Source organism: Globicephala melas, chromosome 10 (genome assembly GCF_963455315.2).
Source record: "Globicephala melas chromosome 10, mGloMel1.2, whole genome shotgun sequence".
NCBI classification, from domain to species: domain Eukaryota; kingdom Metazoa; phylum Chordata; class Mammalia; order Artiodactyla; family Delphinidae; genus Globicephala; species Globicephala melas.
Genome location: NC_083323.1, coordinates 70502041 through 70520894, shown reverse-complemented (window position 1 = coordinate 70520894; position 18854 = coordinate 70502041). Strand labels below are relative to the sequence as shown.

Sequence of the window (18854 nt, the reverse complement as noted above, 5' to 3'; positions counted from 1 at the left end):
TTTTGTAGTTGATTTGAAAGAACAGAAGTGCATCGATTTCAAACACGTTTATTGAAGAACGACTGAGTGCGGGACGATGATTCAGAGGAAAACCGAACAAATATCCTGTTCTTCCGGAGGGAGCTTTCATTCTGTTGGAGTTGTGTTGTTTCTCAACACCCGCGCTGTGCCCATTACCAGCTCTGCCCAAGGACTGCTTGAATCTCACTGTTCAGGCAAACGGGCACACAGCTTTCCAAAGGACCACTGTAAGCTGGCCTCAGCTCTCCGCAGACAAAATTTGAAAGAACGTAAATTGCAGAGCAGCGAAGGAGTGGGCAGGTTGGGAGTGGGGGGTTGGGGGGGAGGGAGGCCACTGGAGGTGGCGTCTATTCGTATCAATACGGCAGAGTCAGGGGACCTAGTCGGAGCCAGAAAACTTCAAGCCTAACAAACTCTGAGATCACAATCCCTCACCCTTCTCCTTCCCTCCGACGAGCCATCGCAGCGGGTGCACTGTCCCTGGGGTAGTTCGTGGGGGGACAAGGGGTTCGGAGAAAGTGGACTCCTCGTTCCCTCCCCCTTTTCCCCCATCCCTACCATGGGCTTTGCCCTGGAGCGCTTCGCCGAAGCGGTGGACCCGGATTTCCAGTGCAGGCTGTGCGGCCAGGTGCTGGAGGAGCCCCTGTGCACGCCGTGCGGGCACGTCTTCTGCGCCCGCTGCCTGCTGCCCTGGGCGGCGCGGCGGCGCCGGTGCCCGCTGCATTGCCAGCCCCTGGCGCCGGGCGATCTGTACCGGGTGCTGCCTCTGCGCAGCCTCGTCCAGAAGCTGCGCACCCAGTGCGACCACCGCGCCCGCGGCTGCGGCCACTCGGTCGGGCTGCGCGAGCTGGCGGCGCACGTCGAGCGCTGCGACTTCGGCCCTGCCCGCCGCCGCCGCCGGGGTTGCGTCTCCGGGCCGTGCGGCCGGGGCAGCGGGGACGCGTCCGCGCGGGGGGGCTGCGGCTCAGCGCCCGGGATCCGCCGCGGCGGGACGCCGGGAGTCCGTGGCGGGAGCGGGCGGGCGCCAGGGCCTCAAGTCCTGTCCTGGAGGCGGCGCGAGAAGGCGCTGCTGGCGCAGCTCTGGGCGCTGCAGGGGGAGGTGCTGCTCACGGCCCGCAGGTACCAGAAGAAGTTCACTCAGTACATGGCTCACGTCCGCAACTTCGCCAGGGACCCGGGCGGCGGCCGCGGCCGGGTAAGTACTGAGGGGTCGGCACCCGGGGAATGGTCGATCGGGGTGGAAAGGGGAACGGTTCTTTCTGGCACTTCAGAATTCCTTCGCAAAGTGACATCCTTCTTTATGTGGTAGGAAGAAGCATCCATCGCCCTGATCATCCTATCATCCTATACTATTACTATCTTTCGAGTGTATTAGTATTGCAGTTTACAAGGATTGTCCCCTTTCCACTTATATTGGGATTGGAAAAGAGTTAAACAGATTAAATTCCAACTTTTCGTCGGAGAACGAGGAATTAGGAAAACTCCTTTTCCCACCCAGACCCTTGCTTCCCATCTTTCACTCTCCTGCCTACCCTCTCTGCGTCTTTTTTGTACCTTTGGCCTCGGCCTGAAGCCAGTTAGAGAAGGAAAGCCAGGTAGCGAGGACCTCTCCTAACCTGCCTCCCCTCTCCCGCTGGCTAGCATCCCGGGACGTGTCATTCCCACACCTTTGGCTCTGCATGACTTAGTTTCCCTACCAAACCACCCATATCAGCCACTTTGTACTCAGCACAGGTACTCAGGGATACGGGAAACCAGGATAACTTGGAGTTAAGAAATTAAGAGATGGGATTTCTTAGACCTGCAGGGTTCTTTTCATCACCCCGACCTTCCCTAAATAGTTCTTAAGTGCTTCCAGATTTCATTATTAGTGGAACGTGAGTGGGTGAGTGTGAGACTTGGGGAACCTAGTCTGAGAGCTCACATCTATCTGCGCTCAGACTAGCCGTGTGACCTCCCGGGATGTTTTCCTTCTTTGTCGAGGTTGCTGGCCCTGAACTGTGTTCATGGACCGCCGGCTTTCTGACGGAATAAACAAGCCTCTTTGCAGCGGCTCGTGACAAGAGGCTTGTTTATAAAGATGTTCCTTCTCTTCTGAAGGACTTCTGCACAGTGTTTGACATTGTTGGCCGCTGCCATGGTGAGCAGGGATTTAGCAGAACATACACTCCGTTCAAGGAGCTGTTTTCATTCCCCAGCCTCCTGGGGAGGAGCAACCCAGGGTGATGCCCATTTGGAACTGCTTTGCATAGCCTCCAACTCAGGCACCGAATTTAGAAGCTTCTGTCCCTGAACCTAAAAAGGATTATTGAAGTGTGAGAGGCTGAACTGTTTCTACTCTGATAAACGGAAGCACACACTTATTAAAAGTTTGGATGCTCTCTATGATTCTTTCTCTCTCATATTTACATCCACATAAATTTACAAAAATGGGAGGACCAGAGAGAAGCACAGAAGTATGGTCTGTAATACCAGTTCAGGGTTCAAGGTCCTGGGGAAGCAATGGTTGGTGGAAAGGAGCAAGGCTAGATTATATGACAGAGAAGTCCATGCAACAAGTTGAGAAGTCAAGCTGTGGTTCTGAGAAGTGAGGCAAAACTGACCATGATCTGCAGACTGCTTACCAAAAGGCTTCTCCGTGCTGCTCAGTAATGTTTTCCCACTACCAGCAGGGGCTGCTGTGCACACTGCCTGGGAAAAGTTCCTGGGAAAAGGTGGTGATGATGGTAGCAGTGGTGATGATGTTTATGGAAATTTATCATTCTGAAGTAATTGCCAAATATGTAATTTCCTAGAATAGTTAATAATATGAATAACCATGAATAAAATTCATATAGCCTTGCACTATTTCATCTTATGTTTAAATTGGTCTTTTTTAACAAGCAGGTTTGTAGATATAATTCCTGTTTGTTTAACTGTTATTTGGCCATCAGGAAAGCAATACATACTGCTTTAGTTAGCATAAATCCTCTCTTTTTAAAATTCTGCAAAACCAAATAAAAATACCATTTAAAATTACGATTACTGTAACCTACAAAATCCTGTATTTCAGTAGCAATGTGAATATTAATGTTGAAATAAATTTATAAATAGCTCACTATTATTTGCATCCCTTAAGATTTTCCAAAGTGAAATTATTACATAAAATAATTCTTAGATTCTTTAACAATTTATTTTACTCATCTGGAGGGATGAGCCCTACCATGGGCTAATGGAGGGAAAAAATAAGGATACCTGCATGGTCGAATCAGAAATCTGTTTAAGTTACAGTGGAGTCAGAATCAGATGCTGAGTTAGGATAAAAGCTGCATGTATAAACATGCAAAGCCATTTAGTCATTTTTGAAAATAGTTATTTTTCTCACATGCATGGTTGTTCCTTCAAATACATACTTTCAAAGTAAATTCAGGAAGAAATTAACCTCCCAAATTCAGCCATCCTTAATTTTAAGATTTTAAGGTTTTCTCTTTTTCAAATCAATTTATTTACAGTTAAAAAACACCTTTATTGTAGCATTTTTTTTTATATTTTTTAACTAGTCAGTTATTTTATCCCTTTTCTTCTAGGATGGAGAGCATAAGCCATTCACTATTGTGTTAGAAAGAGAAAATGACACTTTGGGATTCAATATTATAGGAGGTCGACCAAATCAGGTAACCCACCCTGTTAATGCATAACTCACTCTTTGCTTAAAATAATAGAAGACTTAGTTTTCATTTGTGGATTTTAAGTTAAAAAAAACAAACAAACAAAAAAAGAAGGTTTAATCTTTAAAATAGTGCTTGTCATCAAAATGCAAATGTTCCAGTATAAATATTCCAGAACAAACGGAGAATTTTTTTGAGAAAAATAAAACAACAGCTAACAAACTTTGCTACTTAAAAAAAAAAAGAGTACATTTCACATTTTACCTACATCATACAGCCCTGTTGGCAAATTTCTTAAATAAACCTATTTCACAATAACACATATAGGCAATTTCTACTTGATAATCTTAGACAGGTATATTGCTTGCTTGTACCTCTTATTTATTATGTCAAATTGGTCAGTTTTCAGATGCTAACACAGACCAGGCAGTTTATAAAATATCTTGAATGAATGAATGAAGAGTTAAAATAAGTTGAAATGAGGGATAATTGTTTTCACAATTACATAGGTAATACCATGTCTAAAAAAGATAGTTGATTTGATATATTTTTGGCTCCCCAAATCAAATTTTTTATTAAATTGAATAATTTTTTCTACATTGATGCCAATTGTTTTCAAAATGCATGAGTTAACAAACTTATACCAAATACTGTAGTTGCAATGTTCTTTCGTATCCTTCAAATAGTACATCAACTTAATTTTCATCCTAACTAGGAAAGGTGGTGAAGTTTTTAAAAAATCATGTTCTTTCACTTTCCAGTCAGCTGCCATGAAAGTTTTGCATCCTGCATTGCAGACGTTGGCCACAGAAACTGTCAGCATTGTTGGACATATGCTGTGTTCAGGCCAGGATGGCAATGACATATTTCCTCTTTGTATTCAGCATTTCGAAAACCTAGCAACTAATGACTGCTGTATTCTGTTTCTAGAACAGTTGCCATTTATTATGAAAAGATAAAAGTCTTTTCAGCATATCATTTTTGTTTTCTTTTCCCGTAAGGAATATTTTTATAAATGCTAGTAGGGTGTTTGACATGTAGATGACACTAGACAATTTTAAGAGCCTCTTACAATTCATGTTAAAGAAGGCTGATTAAGGAGAAATAATTTTGTTTAACTTGCTATAAAGCGAAATGACATTTAAAATTATACAGTGTATTATTATAGAATGTTGGACATTTTCCCTAAATAAGTTTTGCAGGGTAATTGGTTTTCTGTGACTTGCTAAAATGTCCTATATGTATGATATTGGCTATGTGTTTGAGGTTTAATTAATCATTAGTCTCATTGTACCTGGAACTGTGTGAAGATTAGCTTTGAATGGGTTCTCCTACAATTTGGAGTTGATCTTTTGGGATTTTATACTTGAGTAAGCTCCTAGTCTCCCCTGTGAATAGATACAGTCAGAGCTATATTTCCAAATCTGTCACATCGTGAGGCTAAGTTATATTTTCAGAACTATGACCACATTTCAAACCAGTTATATAGTTAGGCTGGATATGCTTTTTGTTTTCTTTAACTTATAGCCCTTTTTAATTGCTATACCTCTTTATACATGAGACGTTTTATAAATAGTACTTAGAAGCCCATTGTTATCATTGTTCATGCCCTTTCCCCATAGCTTTTGTGTATACTGAAAAACATGAGGTAACTAGATAATCTTGTCAAAGATGTTCATTCATTAAAGCTGCCATCTTGATTAATGACTATTTGGTGTTAAGTAAGTTAAAATTCAGTACCAAATCTCCAGCTAAGAAAGAGAATTGCATGTTTAGAGAGGCTTGTCAATGTTACATTTACTAAATTGTTTTTTATCCAACTTAAAATTTTGTTTACATCTTTCTTACTGCTAAAGGTTTTATTTTTTGAAGGATAATCAAGAAGAAACACCAATGGAAGGAATTTATGTTTCAAAGATTTTGGAAAATGGACCTGCTGATAGAGCAGATGGCTTGGAGATTCATGACAAAATCATTGAGGTAAGACAATAATAAAGCACAAATAGGATCTGTGGAAGAAATATTTGGACATTTAAAACTTCCAAACTTATTGCTTTTCCTTGGTGTGGTACTTATTAGAGTGTATATCTAACTAGAGTGTATAACTAACCTGTTTTATTATTAGATATTGGAATAGAAGAGTGAATCACCCAGAATTTCCAAATGTGTTAATGAATATCTCCATTTTAATAAATTGTTTTTCCCCATGAATTATAAAGATAATTGTGTGATTATTAAGGGATTGATTTGTTATAACATCTCAAAAAAGGATGATAAATCTCTGCTGAAGAACACTTTTGACAAGTAAATATTACTGTCTTTAAACCTGTAATTAGTATGTTATATGTAGAATTATTTATACATTCCCTTTTTACCATTTCTTAGTTTAATATGGTTATCTTGTTCATGTATCTTTTACATGAAAAAAAAAGCAGCTATTGCAAAAATTTGGTGGGAACTCTTCATTTTCTCTAATGTACATTGTGGCTGTATTGTTTGTATTTAGGGTTGACAAAGTAAATACTCACAAGTTAGTGAAACTTGAGCTGTGATAATAGAATTTTGGGTCACTGCCATTTACCGCCTCAGTGCTTTTCAAATTTTAACTGGTTGAGATAGTATTATTTGGCGTAACTGAAAATTAGGTTAGCTTTGTCAATGGAGTTATTTCCAATGTATTAGTAAAGACATAAATAGAAATTTGGAAGGTATACTTGATTCCACTATTCTTTTGGAAAAATTCTGTTCTTTCTAGATTATATAATCATTTGCACTACCTTTCTGAATGTCTATATAAACTATCTGGATGGAGACTGTTTTTCTTTATTAAACTTTGAATAAAGTTTTAGATGTTCATTTATCATTTGTGCATTAAAAAAGTTGAATTTTGAATAATTTGACCTAGAATGAGAGTGAAGAGTAGAGAAGAGCCTATCATTTGTTGTTGACTCATAACATTTAAAAATTAGCTGATTAGGCACTTTGGGGAAGAGAGAGGAGTCGCCTTTGGCTGAGAAATTGTGGTTTTTATCTGAAGAGGTCTCTTGCATCAAGGTTTTCTCTTTCCAGTTTTGTAGCCAAGAAAGTATGGAGCTACTTTCACTGATGCTATCCAGTTTGTCGTGACAATTTGCCTGGTGGAAACATTTACATGCTACAGTTTCTAAAGTTAGAATTTTTCTGTTTCTACTCATGTTTGTGCAGTACTATAAAGGACAAGATAACTTAAACAAAAAATTGTTCTTTTTACTTTCTGCCTTATTGCTAGCATTTTGGTTTTTCCAGTTAAATGGAAAACAAATGCCTACATATGCTACTATTAGAAGGGCTGATGGAACTGGATATGTATATTCAGCTAACACACACACTCACATATACTCATAACAGAAACACATACTGGGGATTTAAAAATAATTTATTCCAGCTAGGTAACAATATTATGTATGCTTCCTTAATGTTGCATGGAAAACGAGGAAGAAGAGTTTGTCTTTTATATTGTGATATAACATATTTTTTAAAAATTTACTGGTTTTGTTCATGTATAGATGTACTTTTATAAAAACTATGGTTGATTAATCAAGTGCGTCTTTATATCTAATACTGTTACAAATATATGTCAAAATAACCTTATTTAAATAATATAAGATACAGAGCAAAGAGATCAACCATGGAAATCTAAATTATAATTTATAACCAGCTGCAGTATTATTATTTCACCTTGATGTGCATATATTAGCTGCTAATGACAAGAGCTTGAAATTTGCTTCAGTGATAGAGATTTATCAATGTATCCTTTATGCAAGGGTAAATTGGTATTATGCATATTTTTATTATAGCTCTGTAATGAATTCATGTGACCACATTTGCAGTTAAGAAATGAGTTAGGTGGTATACATATTTCTGGAATGTTGCCTGTTAAACAGCATAAAATATTTTGCAAGGAAGATTATTAGAAATAAATCTCTTATATTTAGTTGTTCAGTGATGCCATCAACTTTTTTAAAGTGATAGATATTTGTGTGACCTTATTTCATGTACATATGTAAATAAGCATGCTTGTTCTTATGCATATATATGTGTAAATATCCCTTTGTACCAATTAAAGTAAGAAATATTTGATTCTTGTCAATTATTTTAGTTCATCTACCATTATGGTACCAGTCAACTTTACAGAGTTTATAATAATGGGAAACTGATAAGAAATATATTGATTAATTTAAAATATGCAGAGACAGAAAAACAGATTTTATATTAGAGGAATTTCTTTTCCATTTTTTTATTCTCAGTGATTTGTTTAGTGAGCTAATTTGATGGACTGTTTTTTTTTTTTTTTCAGTTTTTGAATTTCAAATGGCCTTGCTGATTTAAACCTAGTGCAACAAATAAATTTGTTTGCAGAATAAAGTACACAAATAGGTCATATATTATGAACTATCCATGTGACTTAACTCCCACAGTCTGACACATTACTAAATGCCTTGAATTCAGTGATATGTAACTTAAATAAAAAATAGAAACTGTTAGATAATTTATTTTTTACTTAAATCAAGATATACTAAAAATATTTTGTGTAGTTAATTGCTTAAAGCACTCATTACAGCGTTTATGAAATAAATTTATAAAATAAGTGTTCATAAATCACTCATTTAAAGGAGGAAATAGATATGTTAAAAGTTTGGTTCTACTAATACTTAAAGAAATTTTAATAACCCTAATAAAAATATTAGCTATAACAATTTTGTTAAAATTTAACAGAAGACAAATACTCCAAAAGTATTGCTTTTTAGTATTGCACATTCTACTGAAGGTGAACTCAAGAATTATAAAAGCAAAAAATCATAGTCATGAGGTAAACCCATGTCATATTTTTCACATAATACAAGGCAAATTTATTTTTGGAGCCAGTCTCCATGAGCAGTCATGTTTACCAGTTTCAAGATGTTTACACGTCCACATTTGTTAAAATATTTATGTGTGTAGATTCAGAAAAGACATCAGTTGTGATAGTTCAGTTACATTAGGTGTCAAAGTATCACCGGAGACTGAAAAGACAGATGTTGTTAAAGACATTTTGAAACATCACAGAAGTTCACATAGACCAGGAATTCACCAGAGTCTACATCTGAATAAAAGCATCTTTTACAAGCTGTTTTTCACCCTTTCAAGGCTCAAAGGACCACAGAAGATCCTTGATACTATCAGAGGCTTTGAAACAATTTTATGCAGGCAATACCATTACAGTCCTTATCATCATGTTAGGATGCCTGAGGGGTATGTGGGAGGGAGTTGAGAGTCAAAGTTCACTGCTGCCGTCAGCAACTATTCCTCTATTATTATTTCTGTGATGCTGATAGTGGGCTACACAACTATAACCCCTAAGTGAGAAAGTGAATAGAGGGGAGGATAGTCATTCATGGCTCTTTGTTCACATTTTCTTCTCCCTCCCCCAACCCCCTTCCTGAGTTCCTACCAACGCCCTGTGACTGTGACAGGAAAGTCCATCCTTCTTTCAGCTTCTGGAGACCAGGGAGTTGGGGTGGAGTGCTGTGAAGTCTTTGAGAAGAACAGTTTGAAGCAGAAAGCAGAGTTTTCTTTAGTGTATACATTAAAATCTATTCTATTTATTTAGTTCGAAATTCATTATGAAATGCAACACACAAGACATTTCCATTTACTTTAGAAACAATTCCCACATGGAATAATGTCAGTGTAGCACTTTCTAGAAAGTACTGAGTTTAGTACTAGCAGAAAGAACTTTACAAATATCTCTACAAGAACTTCTTAACTATTCCAGACTGCCAACTACAATTTCTTTTAATTCTGTAATGGTAGACATTCTGCATTCTCTATCACTACTTTCTCCTCCACTAAAGTGTCAATCTTTGGTGGTTATCATGTTTATTTGCCCAAGACTCTGCATAGTTTTGTTGTAGCTATTAACAGAGGAAATTTAAATGCAGATCAGACCTAAACATTCAGGAATGCTTTTGAATCAGTTCTTCAATGTGGCACCCCTCTATGTGCCTGATGGCGCAGTGTAATTTACCACTTCATAAAGCAGCCATGCTAATTTGTTTATGCATTAGAAGCATTTACAAGTTTTGTAGGTCACTTGTAAATCTGGTGGGCAATTAGAATTTTTGACAAATTGCTATTTAATTCAAACATATCACTGAATTTGTCAATAAAATATTATCCTCACACATCTTTAAAGTGTATTTTAACTGTTCAAATAACATTGACTGATTGAAAGAATTAGGAAAGAAAGCAATCCTGTTAATGCAAGTAAAGAAGTACATTGTAATGAGTTTTGTAATCATGATTACATTTGTAATACATGATTGTCATTATATAAATTGTATAATTTAATGTATCTTGAAAAGTACTGTGGTGCAGTAAGAGCATGAATTCTGAAATCAAGGATATCTGGCTGGAATTCCTGTCCTGCCTTTTAAAACGTGTGGCCTTGAATAAGCCAGCTGTGCCTCAGTTTCTATGCCATTCATACTTACTGTGTGCACATAATGCCTGGCACAGGGCAGATTCTTGGAACCTGCTATCAGAGCCTGATGTGTCTCATTCAGCTTATGCAAGTAGTTTTGCTCTCCAAAGCAGATAGACAATGCAGGGAGAGGAAAGGGAGTTGTATTTTTCTTTTTGAAGAATTCAGATCACTCTCTCCAGCTTTCAACCATTCCCATTTCCATAGGCACCACAGTTTGAATGAGTAAATGTAGAAAGTTTTAAGTTGTACATTTCACCCAGTCATATGGACCTCAGGTGCAGAAAGGGCTGTGGGAGAAAACTTTACACTTATGATTTAATTCAGTCATTCAACAAGTATTTTACTAACTGCGTGTCAGGTGGCATACCCTATGTTGTGGAAATAAGACTCTGCTCTTAAGTAGCCCGTGGTGTAGAGGTCCTGTTTTCTGTCTATACAAGGCAAGGCAGGCCTTTATGTGAAACTACTCTTTCAATTGTTATGAGCGTAAATGGACATCACCATCTTGTCTGAGTGGAATGACACTATGGATTTATTCTAGTTTTCCCATTGTCCTACAGGTAGTTCAATTCATTTTGAGACATGATAAGGGGTTAGTAAAAGAGTAGAATCTGTGGATGTAACATAGCAATGTGGTTTCAGGAGGAGGTGCAGGCCTTGAACTTGGGTCTCGGCCTTGAATTTGAACTGGGTTATCTCACAAACGTTTCTCAATTTTTCTTATTCCCAGTTTTGTGCTTATAACTATGAGAGTAACAATAGCTAGTCCCTCAAATTTTCCATCCAGTTAATCATAGTATTTTGTCACTCCACTGAGTTTCCATTATTGATAAATACAGTTTTGTTTAAAATGTAGTTTTATTTTAGCTTACAAAAGAAAGGCTGGAAAGGTCTTTAAAACCTTGAGATTTAGTGTGTTAAGCATTGCTTTATCTGTTTTAAATTTATAAGATATGAACTTTGATTTCTTTTTTTTTTTGAGTACTAAGCTTCTGAGAAAGTAAACAGGGTCACCACATATGACTATGCAGTTTGCGCACTACATAACTGCATGTGATGTCCCTGTCAGTAGGTCTAACTGTGGCTCCCCTTTCCTCTTTTGTTCCCTGCTACAAAAATCCTCAACAGAGCACTTATAACATTTATTTTTATTTAGGTGATTTTTATTAGGTATAATTGACATACAACATTATATTAGTTTCAGGCATATGACAGTGATTTGATATTTTGTATATATTGTAAAACGATCACCACAATAAGTCTAGTTGAAATCATCACCATACAGTTATAGAATTTTTTCCTGTGATGAGAAGTTATAAGATCTACTCTCTTAGCAGCTTTCGAATATGCAACACAGTATTATAACTATAGTCACCATGCTGTACATTACATCCCCATGATGTATTTATTTTATAACTGGAAGTTTGTACCTTTAGACTCCCTTCACCCATTTCCTCTACCCCTCACCCCCAGCTTTGAGAACCACTGAACAAGCTGTTCGCTGTATCTATGAGGTTTTTTTTTTCAGATTCTACATATCAGTTAGATCCTATTGTATCTGTTTTTCTCTGTCTGACTTATTTCACTTAGCTGATATATATATATATATATATATATATATATATATATATATATATATATATATATATATATATATATCTATCTCACAGTTTCTTTATCCATTCATATATCCATGGACATATATGTTGTTTACATATCTTGGCCATTGTAAATAATGCTGCAGTAAACATGGTGGTGCATACATCTTTCTGAATTAGTGTTTTTATTTTCTTTGGATAAATACCCAGAAGTGGAATTTTTGGATCATATGGTAGTTCTATTTTTAATTTTTTAAGGAAACTTCATAATGTTTTTCATAGTGACTGCACCATTTACGCTCCCATCAATAGTGCACAAGGGTTCACTTTCCTCTACATTTTGGCCAACATTTGTTATCTCTTGTCTTTCTGATAATAGTTATTCTAACAGATGTGAGGTGATATCTCATTGTGGTTTTGATTTACATTTCCCTGTTGTTTAGTGATGTTGAGCATCTTTTCATGTACTTATTGGCTATCTGTATGTCTTCTTTGTAAAAAAATATGTGTTTACTTCCTCTGCCCATATTTTAATCAGATTGTTTGATTTTTAGCTGAGTTGTAGGCATTCTATATATGTTTTGGATATTAACCCCTTATCAAGTATATGATTTGCAAACATTTTCTCCCATTCAGTAAGTTGCCTTTTTGCTTTTTCTCCTTTGCTGTTCAGAAGCTTTTTAGTTTGATGTATTCCCATTTGTTTATTTTCACTTTTATTCCCTTTGCTTTTGGTGTCAAATCCCCCCAAAATTGTTGCCAAGACCAGCATCAAGAACCATATTGCCTATGTTTTCTTCTTGGAGTTTTATGGTTTTTAAGATTTTACATTCAAGTCTTTAATCCATTTTGCATTAATCTTTGTGTATAGTGTAAGACAGTGGTCTGATTTGATACTTTTGCATGTGGCTGTCCAGTTTTCCCAGAACCATTTACTGAAGAGACTGTCCTTTTCCCATTGTATATTCTTAGCTCCTTTGTTGTACAGTAATTGATTATATATATGTATGGGTTTATTTCTGGGCTTTCTATTCTGTTAATCAATGTGATTGTTTTTTATATCAGTACCATACTGTTTTGATTACTATAGCTTTGTAATAGAGTTTTTAATCAGAGAGTGTGATGCCTTCACCTTTGCTCAAGCAAAGGTTAAGATCACTTAAGATTACTTTGGCTATTTGAGGTCTTTTGTGATTCCATACAAATTTTAGGATTGATTTTTCTTTTTCTCTGAAAAATGCTGTTTGAATCTATAGATTGCTTTGGGTAGTATGGACATTTTAACAACAGTAATTCTCCCAATCCATGAACACAGAATATCTTTCCATTTATTTGTGTTCTTCAATTTCTTTCCTCAAAGTCCTATAGTTTTCAGTGTACAGGCCTTTCACTTGTTCAGTTAAATTTATTTCTAGGTATTTTATTATTTTTGATGCAATTGTAAACAGGATTGTTTTCTTCATTTGTCTTTCAGATAGTTCATTAATACTGTGTAGAAATGCAACTGATTTCTGTGTATTGATTTTGTATCCTGCAACTTTACTGAATTTATTTATTAGTTCTAACAATTTTTGGTGGTGTCTTTAGAATTTTCTATATACAATTGACTGTCTGTATACACCAGTTCTGTATCTGCAGATTCAACCGTGGATTGAAAGTAAAAAAAAAAAAAAGAAAGTTCCAAAAAGCAAAACTTAAATTTGTCATGCACCCGCAACTATTTACATAGCATTACATCATACTTAGAATTATTTACATAGCATTTACATTGTATTAGGTATTGTAAGTAATCTAGAGATGATTTATATATATGGGAGAATGTACATAGTTTACATGAAAATACCATGCCATTTTATATATGGGAGTTGAGCATTCACAGATTTTGGTGAGGGCTGGAGCCTAGAACCAATTCCGCATGGATACCAAAAGATGACTGTATAAAATTATGTCATCTGAATATAGTGAAAGTTTTACTTTTTTCTTTCCAATTTGCATCCTTTTTATTTAATTTTCTTGTCTGATTGCTGTCTGATTAAATCTTCCAATACTATGTTGTACAATAGTGGTGAGAGTGGGCATCTTTGTCTTGTTCCTGATCTTAGAAGAAAAGCTTTCCTCTTTTTACCATTGAATATGCCATTAGCTGTGGAACTGTCATATGTGATATTTATTATGTTGAGTTAGGTTCCCTCTGTACCTACTTGCTTGAGAGCTTTTATCATAAATAAAATGTTTACATTTTGTCAAATGTTTTTTCTGCATTTACTGAGCTGATCATATGCTTTTATCCTTCATTTTGTTAAAGTGGTTTATCACATTGATTGACTTGTGGATACTGAATCATCCTTGCACCTCTGGAATTAAGTCCCACTTGATTATGGTGTATGATCCTTTTAATGTATTGTTGAATTCAGTTTGCAAATATTTTGTTGAGGATTTTTAGATCTGTGTTTATCAGGGATATTAGCCTATAATTTTCCTTTCTTTTGGTATCTTTGTCTGGTTTTAGTATCAGGGTAATATTGTCCTCATGAAATGAGTTTAGAAGTGTTCCCTCCACTTCTGTGTTTTGGAAGAGTTTGAGAAAAATTAGTATTAATTTTTCTTTGAACATTTGTTAGAATTCACCAGTGAAGCAACCTGGTCCTGGACTTTTGTTTGTTGGGAGGTTTTTGATTACTGATTCAATCTCCTTACTGGTAATCAGTCTGCTCAGATGCTCCATTTATTTGTGATTCAGTCTTGGATGGTTGTATTTCTAGGAATTTATCCATGACTTCTAGGTTATCCAGTTTGTTGGTATATAATTGTCCATAGTAGTCCCTTATAATACTTTGTTTTTCTGTGGTATCAGTTGTAATGTCACCTCTTTCATTTCTGATTTTTTATATTTGAGTCCTCTCAATTTTAACTTTTCAAGAACTAATTTTTTGTTTCATTGATATTTTATATTGTCTTTTTGCTCTCTATTTTATTTATTTCTGCTCTGATTTTTGTTATTTCTTTCCTTCTGCTAAATTTTGTTCTTTTTCTAGTTTCTTGAGTTGTAAAGTTAGGTTGTCTATTTAAGATATTTATTCTTTCTTGAGATGGCATTTATTGCTATGACCTTCATTTTTAAAACTACTTTTGCTGCATCCCATAAGTTTTGGTATGTTGTATTTCCATTTTCATTTGTCTCAAGATATTTTTTTAAATTTCTCTTTTGATTTCTTTGTTGACCCATTGGTTGTTCAGTAGCTTGTTTTGTAATTTACACATATTTGTGAAATTTCTAGTTTTCTTCTTGTAATTGGTTTCTACTTCAATACCATTTTGGTGAAAAAAGATCCTTGATGTGATTTCAGTCTTCTTAAGTTAGTTAAGACTTATTGTGTGGCCCAATGTGATCTATCCTGGAGAATGTTCCATGTGCACTTGAGAGAATGGCTATTCTGCTGCTTTTGGATGTACTGTTCTGTGTAGATCTGTTAAGTTCATCTGATCTAATGTGCCACTTAAGGCCAATGTTTCCTTATTGATTTTCTGTCTGGATGATCTATCCATTGTTGTAAGTGGGGTATTAAAGTTGCCTATTATTATTTTCTTTCTTTAGGTTTGTTAATATTTGCTTTATATATTTAGATGTTTCTATGTTAGGTGCATAAATATTTACAAATATTTAATCCTCTTTGTGTGATTGACCCCTTTTTCATTATGTAATGCCTTTCTTTGTCCTTTATTTTAAAGTATATTTTGTCTGATATAAGTATAACTACCTTAGCTTTCTTTTGGTTTCCATTTGCATGGAATATCTTTTTCCATTCCTTCAGTTTTAGTTTGTGTGTCCTTAAGTGTGAAGTGAGTCTCTTGTAGGCAGGATACAGATGAGTCTTTTTTAAATTTTTATTTTATTGAAGTATAGTTGATTTACAAAGTTGTATTAATTTCTACTGCACAGCAAAGTGATTCAGTTATATATAAATAATATATACACACACACACATTCATTTTCATATTTTTTTCCATTATGGTTTATCACAGGGTGAGTCTTGTGTTTTTATTCATTTAACCACTCTGTGTCTTTGATTGGAGAATCTAGTTCATTTACATTTAAAGTAATTATTGATAGTTATGTACCTATTTCCATTTTCTTAATTGTTTTCTGGCTGTTTTGTAGTTCCTCTGTTCCTTTTTTCTTCTCTTGCTCTCTTCCTTTGTGGTTTGATGACTTTCTTTAGTGATATACTTAGATTCCTTTCTAATTATCTTTTGTGAATTTACAATAGCTTTTTCCTTTGTGGTTACCATGAAGCTTAAATATAACAATTTATATTTACAACTGTTTATTTTAAGTTGATAAAAAGTTGAGTTTGAATGCATTCTAAAGTTCTATATTTTTACACTCCCCCCACCCATGTTTTATATTTTTGATGTCACATCTTACATCTTTTTCTCTGGTGAATTCCTTAACAAATTATCATATATAATTATAGTTATTTTTAGTACTTTGTATTTTAACCTTTATACTAGTTTTATAAGTGATTAATTCACTATCTTTACTATATATTTACCTTTACCAGTGAGATTTATATTTTCATATTTTTTCTTGTTACTAATTAACACCTTTTTCTTTCAGTTTAAAGAAGTCACTTTAACATTTCCTGTAATGCCAGTTTAATGGTGACAAACTCATTTAGCTTTTGCTTATCTGTAAAGCTATTTATTTCTCCTTTAATTCTGATTGATAATTTTGTTGGGTAGAGTATTCTTGGTTTGAAGTATTTTTTCTTTCAGCACTTTTAATATATCACATGACTCCCTTCTGGCCTGCAAACTTTCTGCAGAAAAATCTGCTGATAGTCTTGTGTGTGCAACAAATTGGTTTTCTCTTTCTGCTTTTAAGATTCTCTGGTTGTCCTTAACCTTCGACATTTTTAATTATGTTTCTTGGTGTAAGTCTGTTGGGGTTCATCTTATTTGGTACCATCTGGGTTTCCTGGATCTGAATGTCTGCTTCTTCACCAGATTAGGGAAGTTTTCAGCCATGATTTCATCCAATAAGTGTTCTGCTCCTTTCTCTCTCTTCTCCTCCTGGGACTCCTATAATGCAAATGTCATTTCACTTGCTGTTGTCCCATAGGTCCCTTAAACTATCTTCACTTTCTTTCATTCTTTTTCCTTCTTGCTTCTCTGATTGGTTGAGTTTCTTTGTCCTGTCTTCAAGTTCATTGATTTTCTTCTTCTGCTTTATCTGGTCTGCTGTTGAACCTTCTAGTGTATTTTTCAGTTCACTTATGGTATTCTTCAGTTCTTTTTAGTACTTGTATTTTCTATTTTTTTATCTTTTTGTGAATTTTTCACTGTGTTCCATCCAGTCTGCTCCCAAGTTTGCTAAGTGTCTTTATGATCATTACTTTGAACTCTTTATCTAGTAAGTTACTTATGTCTGTTTCATTAAGGGTTTTTTTTTTTTTTTAGGTTTTATCTTATTCTTTCATTCTCTCTTTCTTCATTTTGCTTGATTCTCTGTGTTAGTTTCTATGCATTAGATGAAACAGCCACCTCTCCCATTTTTGAAGTGTCGGCCTTGTGTAGACAAACCTTAGTGTTCAACTTTGCTCTAGCTCTTGGCTGTCTCCCAAACCTTTGTGATTGTCCAAGCATCCTATTTTATTTTTAATAGCTGTCAGTGTTGCGGGTGTGCCAAGACCAGTTATTGTCCCAAAGGGGAGGCTCTCAGTCATCAACTAGATTCAGGCTGATTGGAAGCCAGACCCTCAGGCAGCAGTTTTGAGAGTACACAAATATATACAGTCCTGTTGGACGACAAGTGTAAAGTCTGCTGGCCATCAGTTTCAGGTGATGTATAGGTGTCATTTGGCAGCAGCTGCAAAAATCAAGGCACCACACAAGGATATAAGCCCCTTTCTGGAAGATACCAGTGAACAGGAATGAAGCAGAGGGAGAGTGCAAAGATTATATCCGCAGCATCAGTTCCCTGACAGCATCTCTGTTGGCCCCTTTAAGTATGCCAAACCAGAAGCCTGCCTCACAGGCCAAACTTCTGGATACACAACTAGGCCTCTTTCTCAGAAAGACTGGGCCCGTTTCAGTCTGCTATCTGTGCAGTGCCCTGGGAATGGCAGCTTGCCAAGAACTGTCTCTCCAATTGTTACAGTCCCATGGGACCCAGGAACACAAGGCTCCCCCAGTCTCTAGAGCCAGGCAATCAAGAGGTGTTCTCTGGATGATAGCCACAAAAACTAGGGTACCTGATATAAAAACTGGGGCACCAAACACGTGTAGAAGCTTTCCTTCAGGAGTTACGGGCACCCTGGTGTGTTTCAGAAGGACAGTACAAAAATGGCACCCTCTGAAAAAAAGAAAAAAAAAAGATGGCTCCCGCTGTCTTCAGTATAAAGATGGCACCTGCTCGAAACGAAAAGAAAAAAAGATGGCAACTGCCGGCTTTAGTGAGGCAGAAGGAGAGCAGAAAGACGGCACCCACAGCCTCTGCCCCTGGATAGTATCCCAGCAGGTCTCTGCCACTCAGACCAACATTTTAAAATTAGCAAATGAGTCTCTTTTAAATAAAGGCTGGGCATCTTTTTGCACAACAAAGGAAACCATAAACAAAATGAAAAGACAAACAATGGAATGCGAGAAAATATTTGCAAATTTTGAATGATAAAAGTTTGTGCTACTCAGGATATCTGAAATTAACCCAGAGATAACGCCATTATGATTCTCAAGTGTTTATCATTTCCACCTGGACAAGCACAGTAGCTTCTTGAGTAAACTTTGCCCTCATCCAGTCTCTACCACGTCAGCTCAACTTACTTACTACTGGCAGAGTTGTTATTTTTTTACTCCTTTGCTGCAGCCCCTTCATTATCATTCTATTGTCAATAGGGTAAAATTCTAATTTATCAGTGAAGCAAAAAAGGACCTTCAAAATTTTTTCAATTTTCTTTCTTAGACTCGCTACTGTAGTCACATGAAACTCCTCCCCTTTTTTCAGGTCTCTCTGCCTTTATTCCTTCTTTCCCTTTTACTTGGTATTCTGGCCTTCCCCCCACTCCACATCTCTTCTTTCCCTGG

The 18854-nt window shown here is 36.2% G+C and overlaps 1 protein-coding gene across 1 annotated transcript in view; it reads left to right on the top strand.

The window, feature by feature from the left end:
• The first annotated feature begins 362 nt into the window (after positions 1 to 362).
• The window catches only part of PDZRN4 (PDZ domain containing ring finger 4), a 374440-nt gene continuing 355948 nt past the window's right edge, over positions 363 to 18854 (top strand). Inside the window, exons 1-3 of the mRNA XM_030835379.3 lie at positions 363 to 1216; positions 3588 to 3674; positions 5541 to 5648. Coding sequence (XP_030691239.2) covers positions 581 to 1216; positions 3588 to 3674; positions 5541 to 5648 — 831 coding nt within the window. The 5' untranslated portion in view covers positions 363 to 580. The remainder of the gene's footprint in view (positions 1217 to 3587; positions 3675 to 5540; positions 5649 to 18854) is intronic.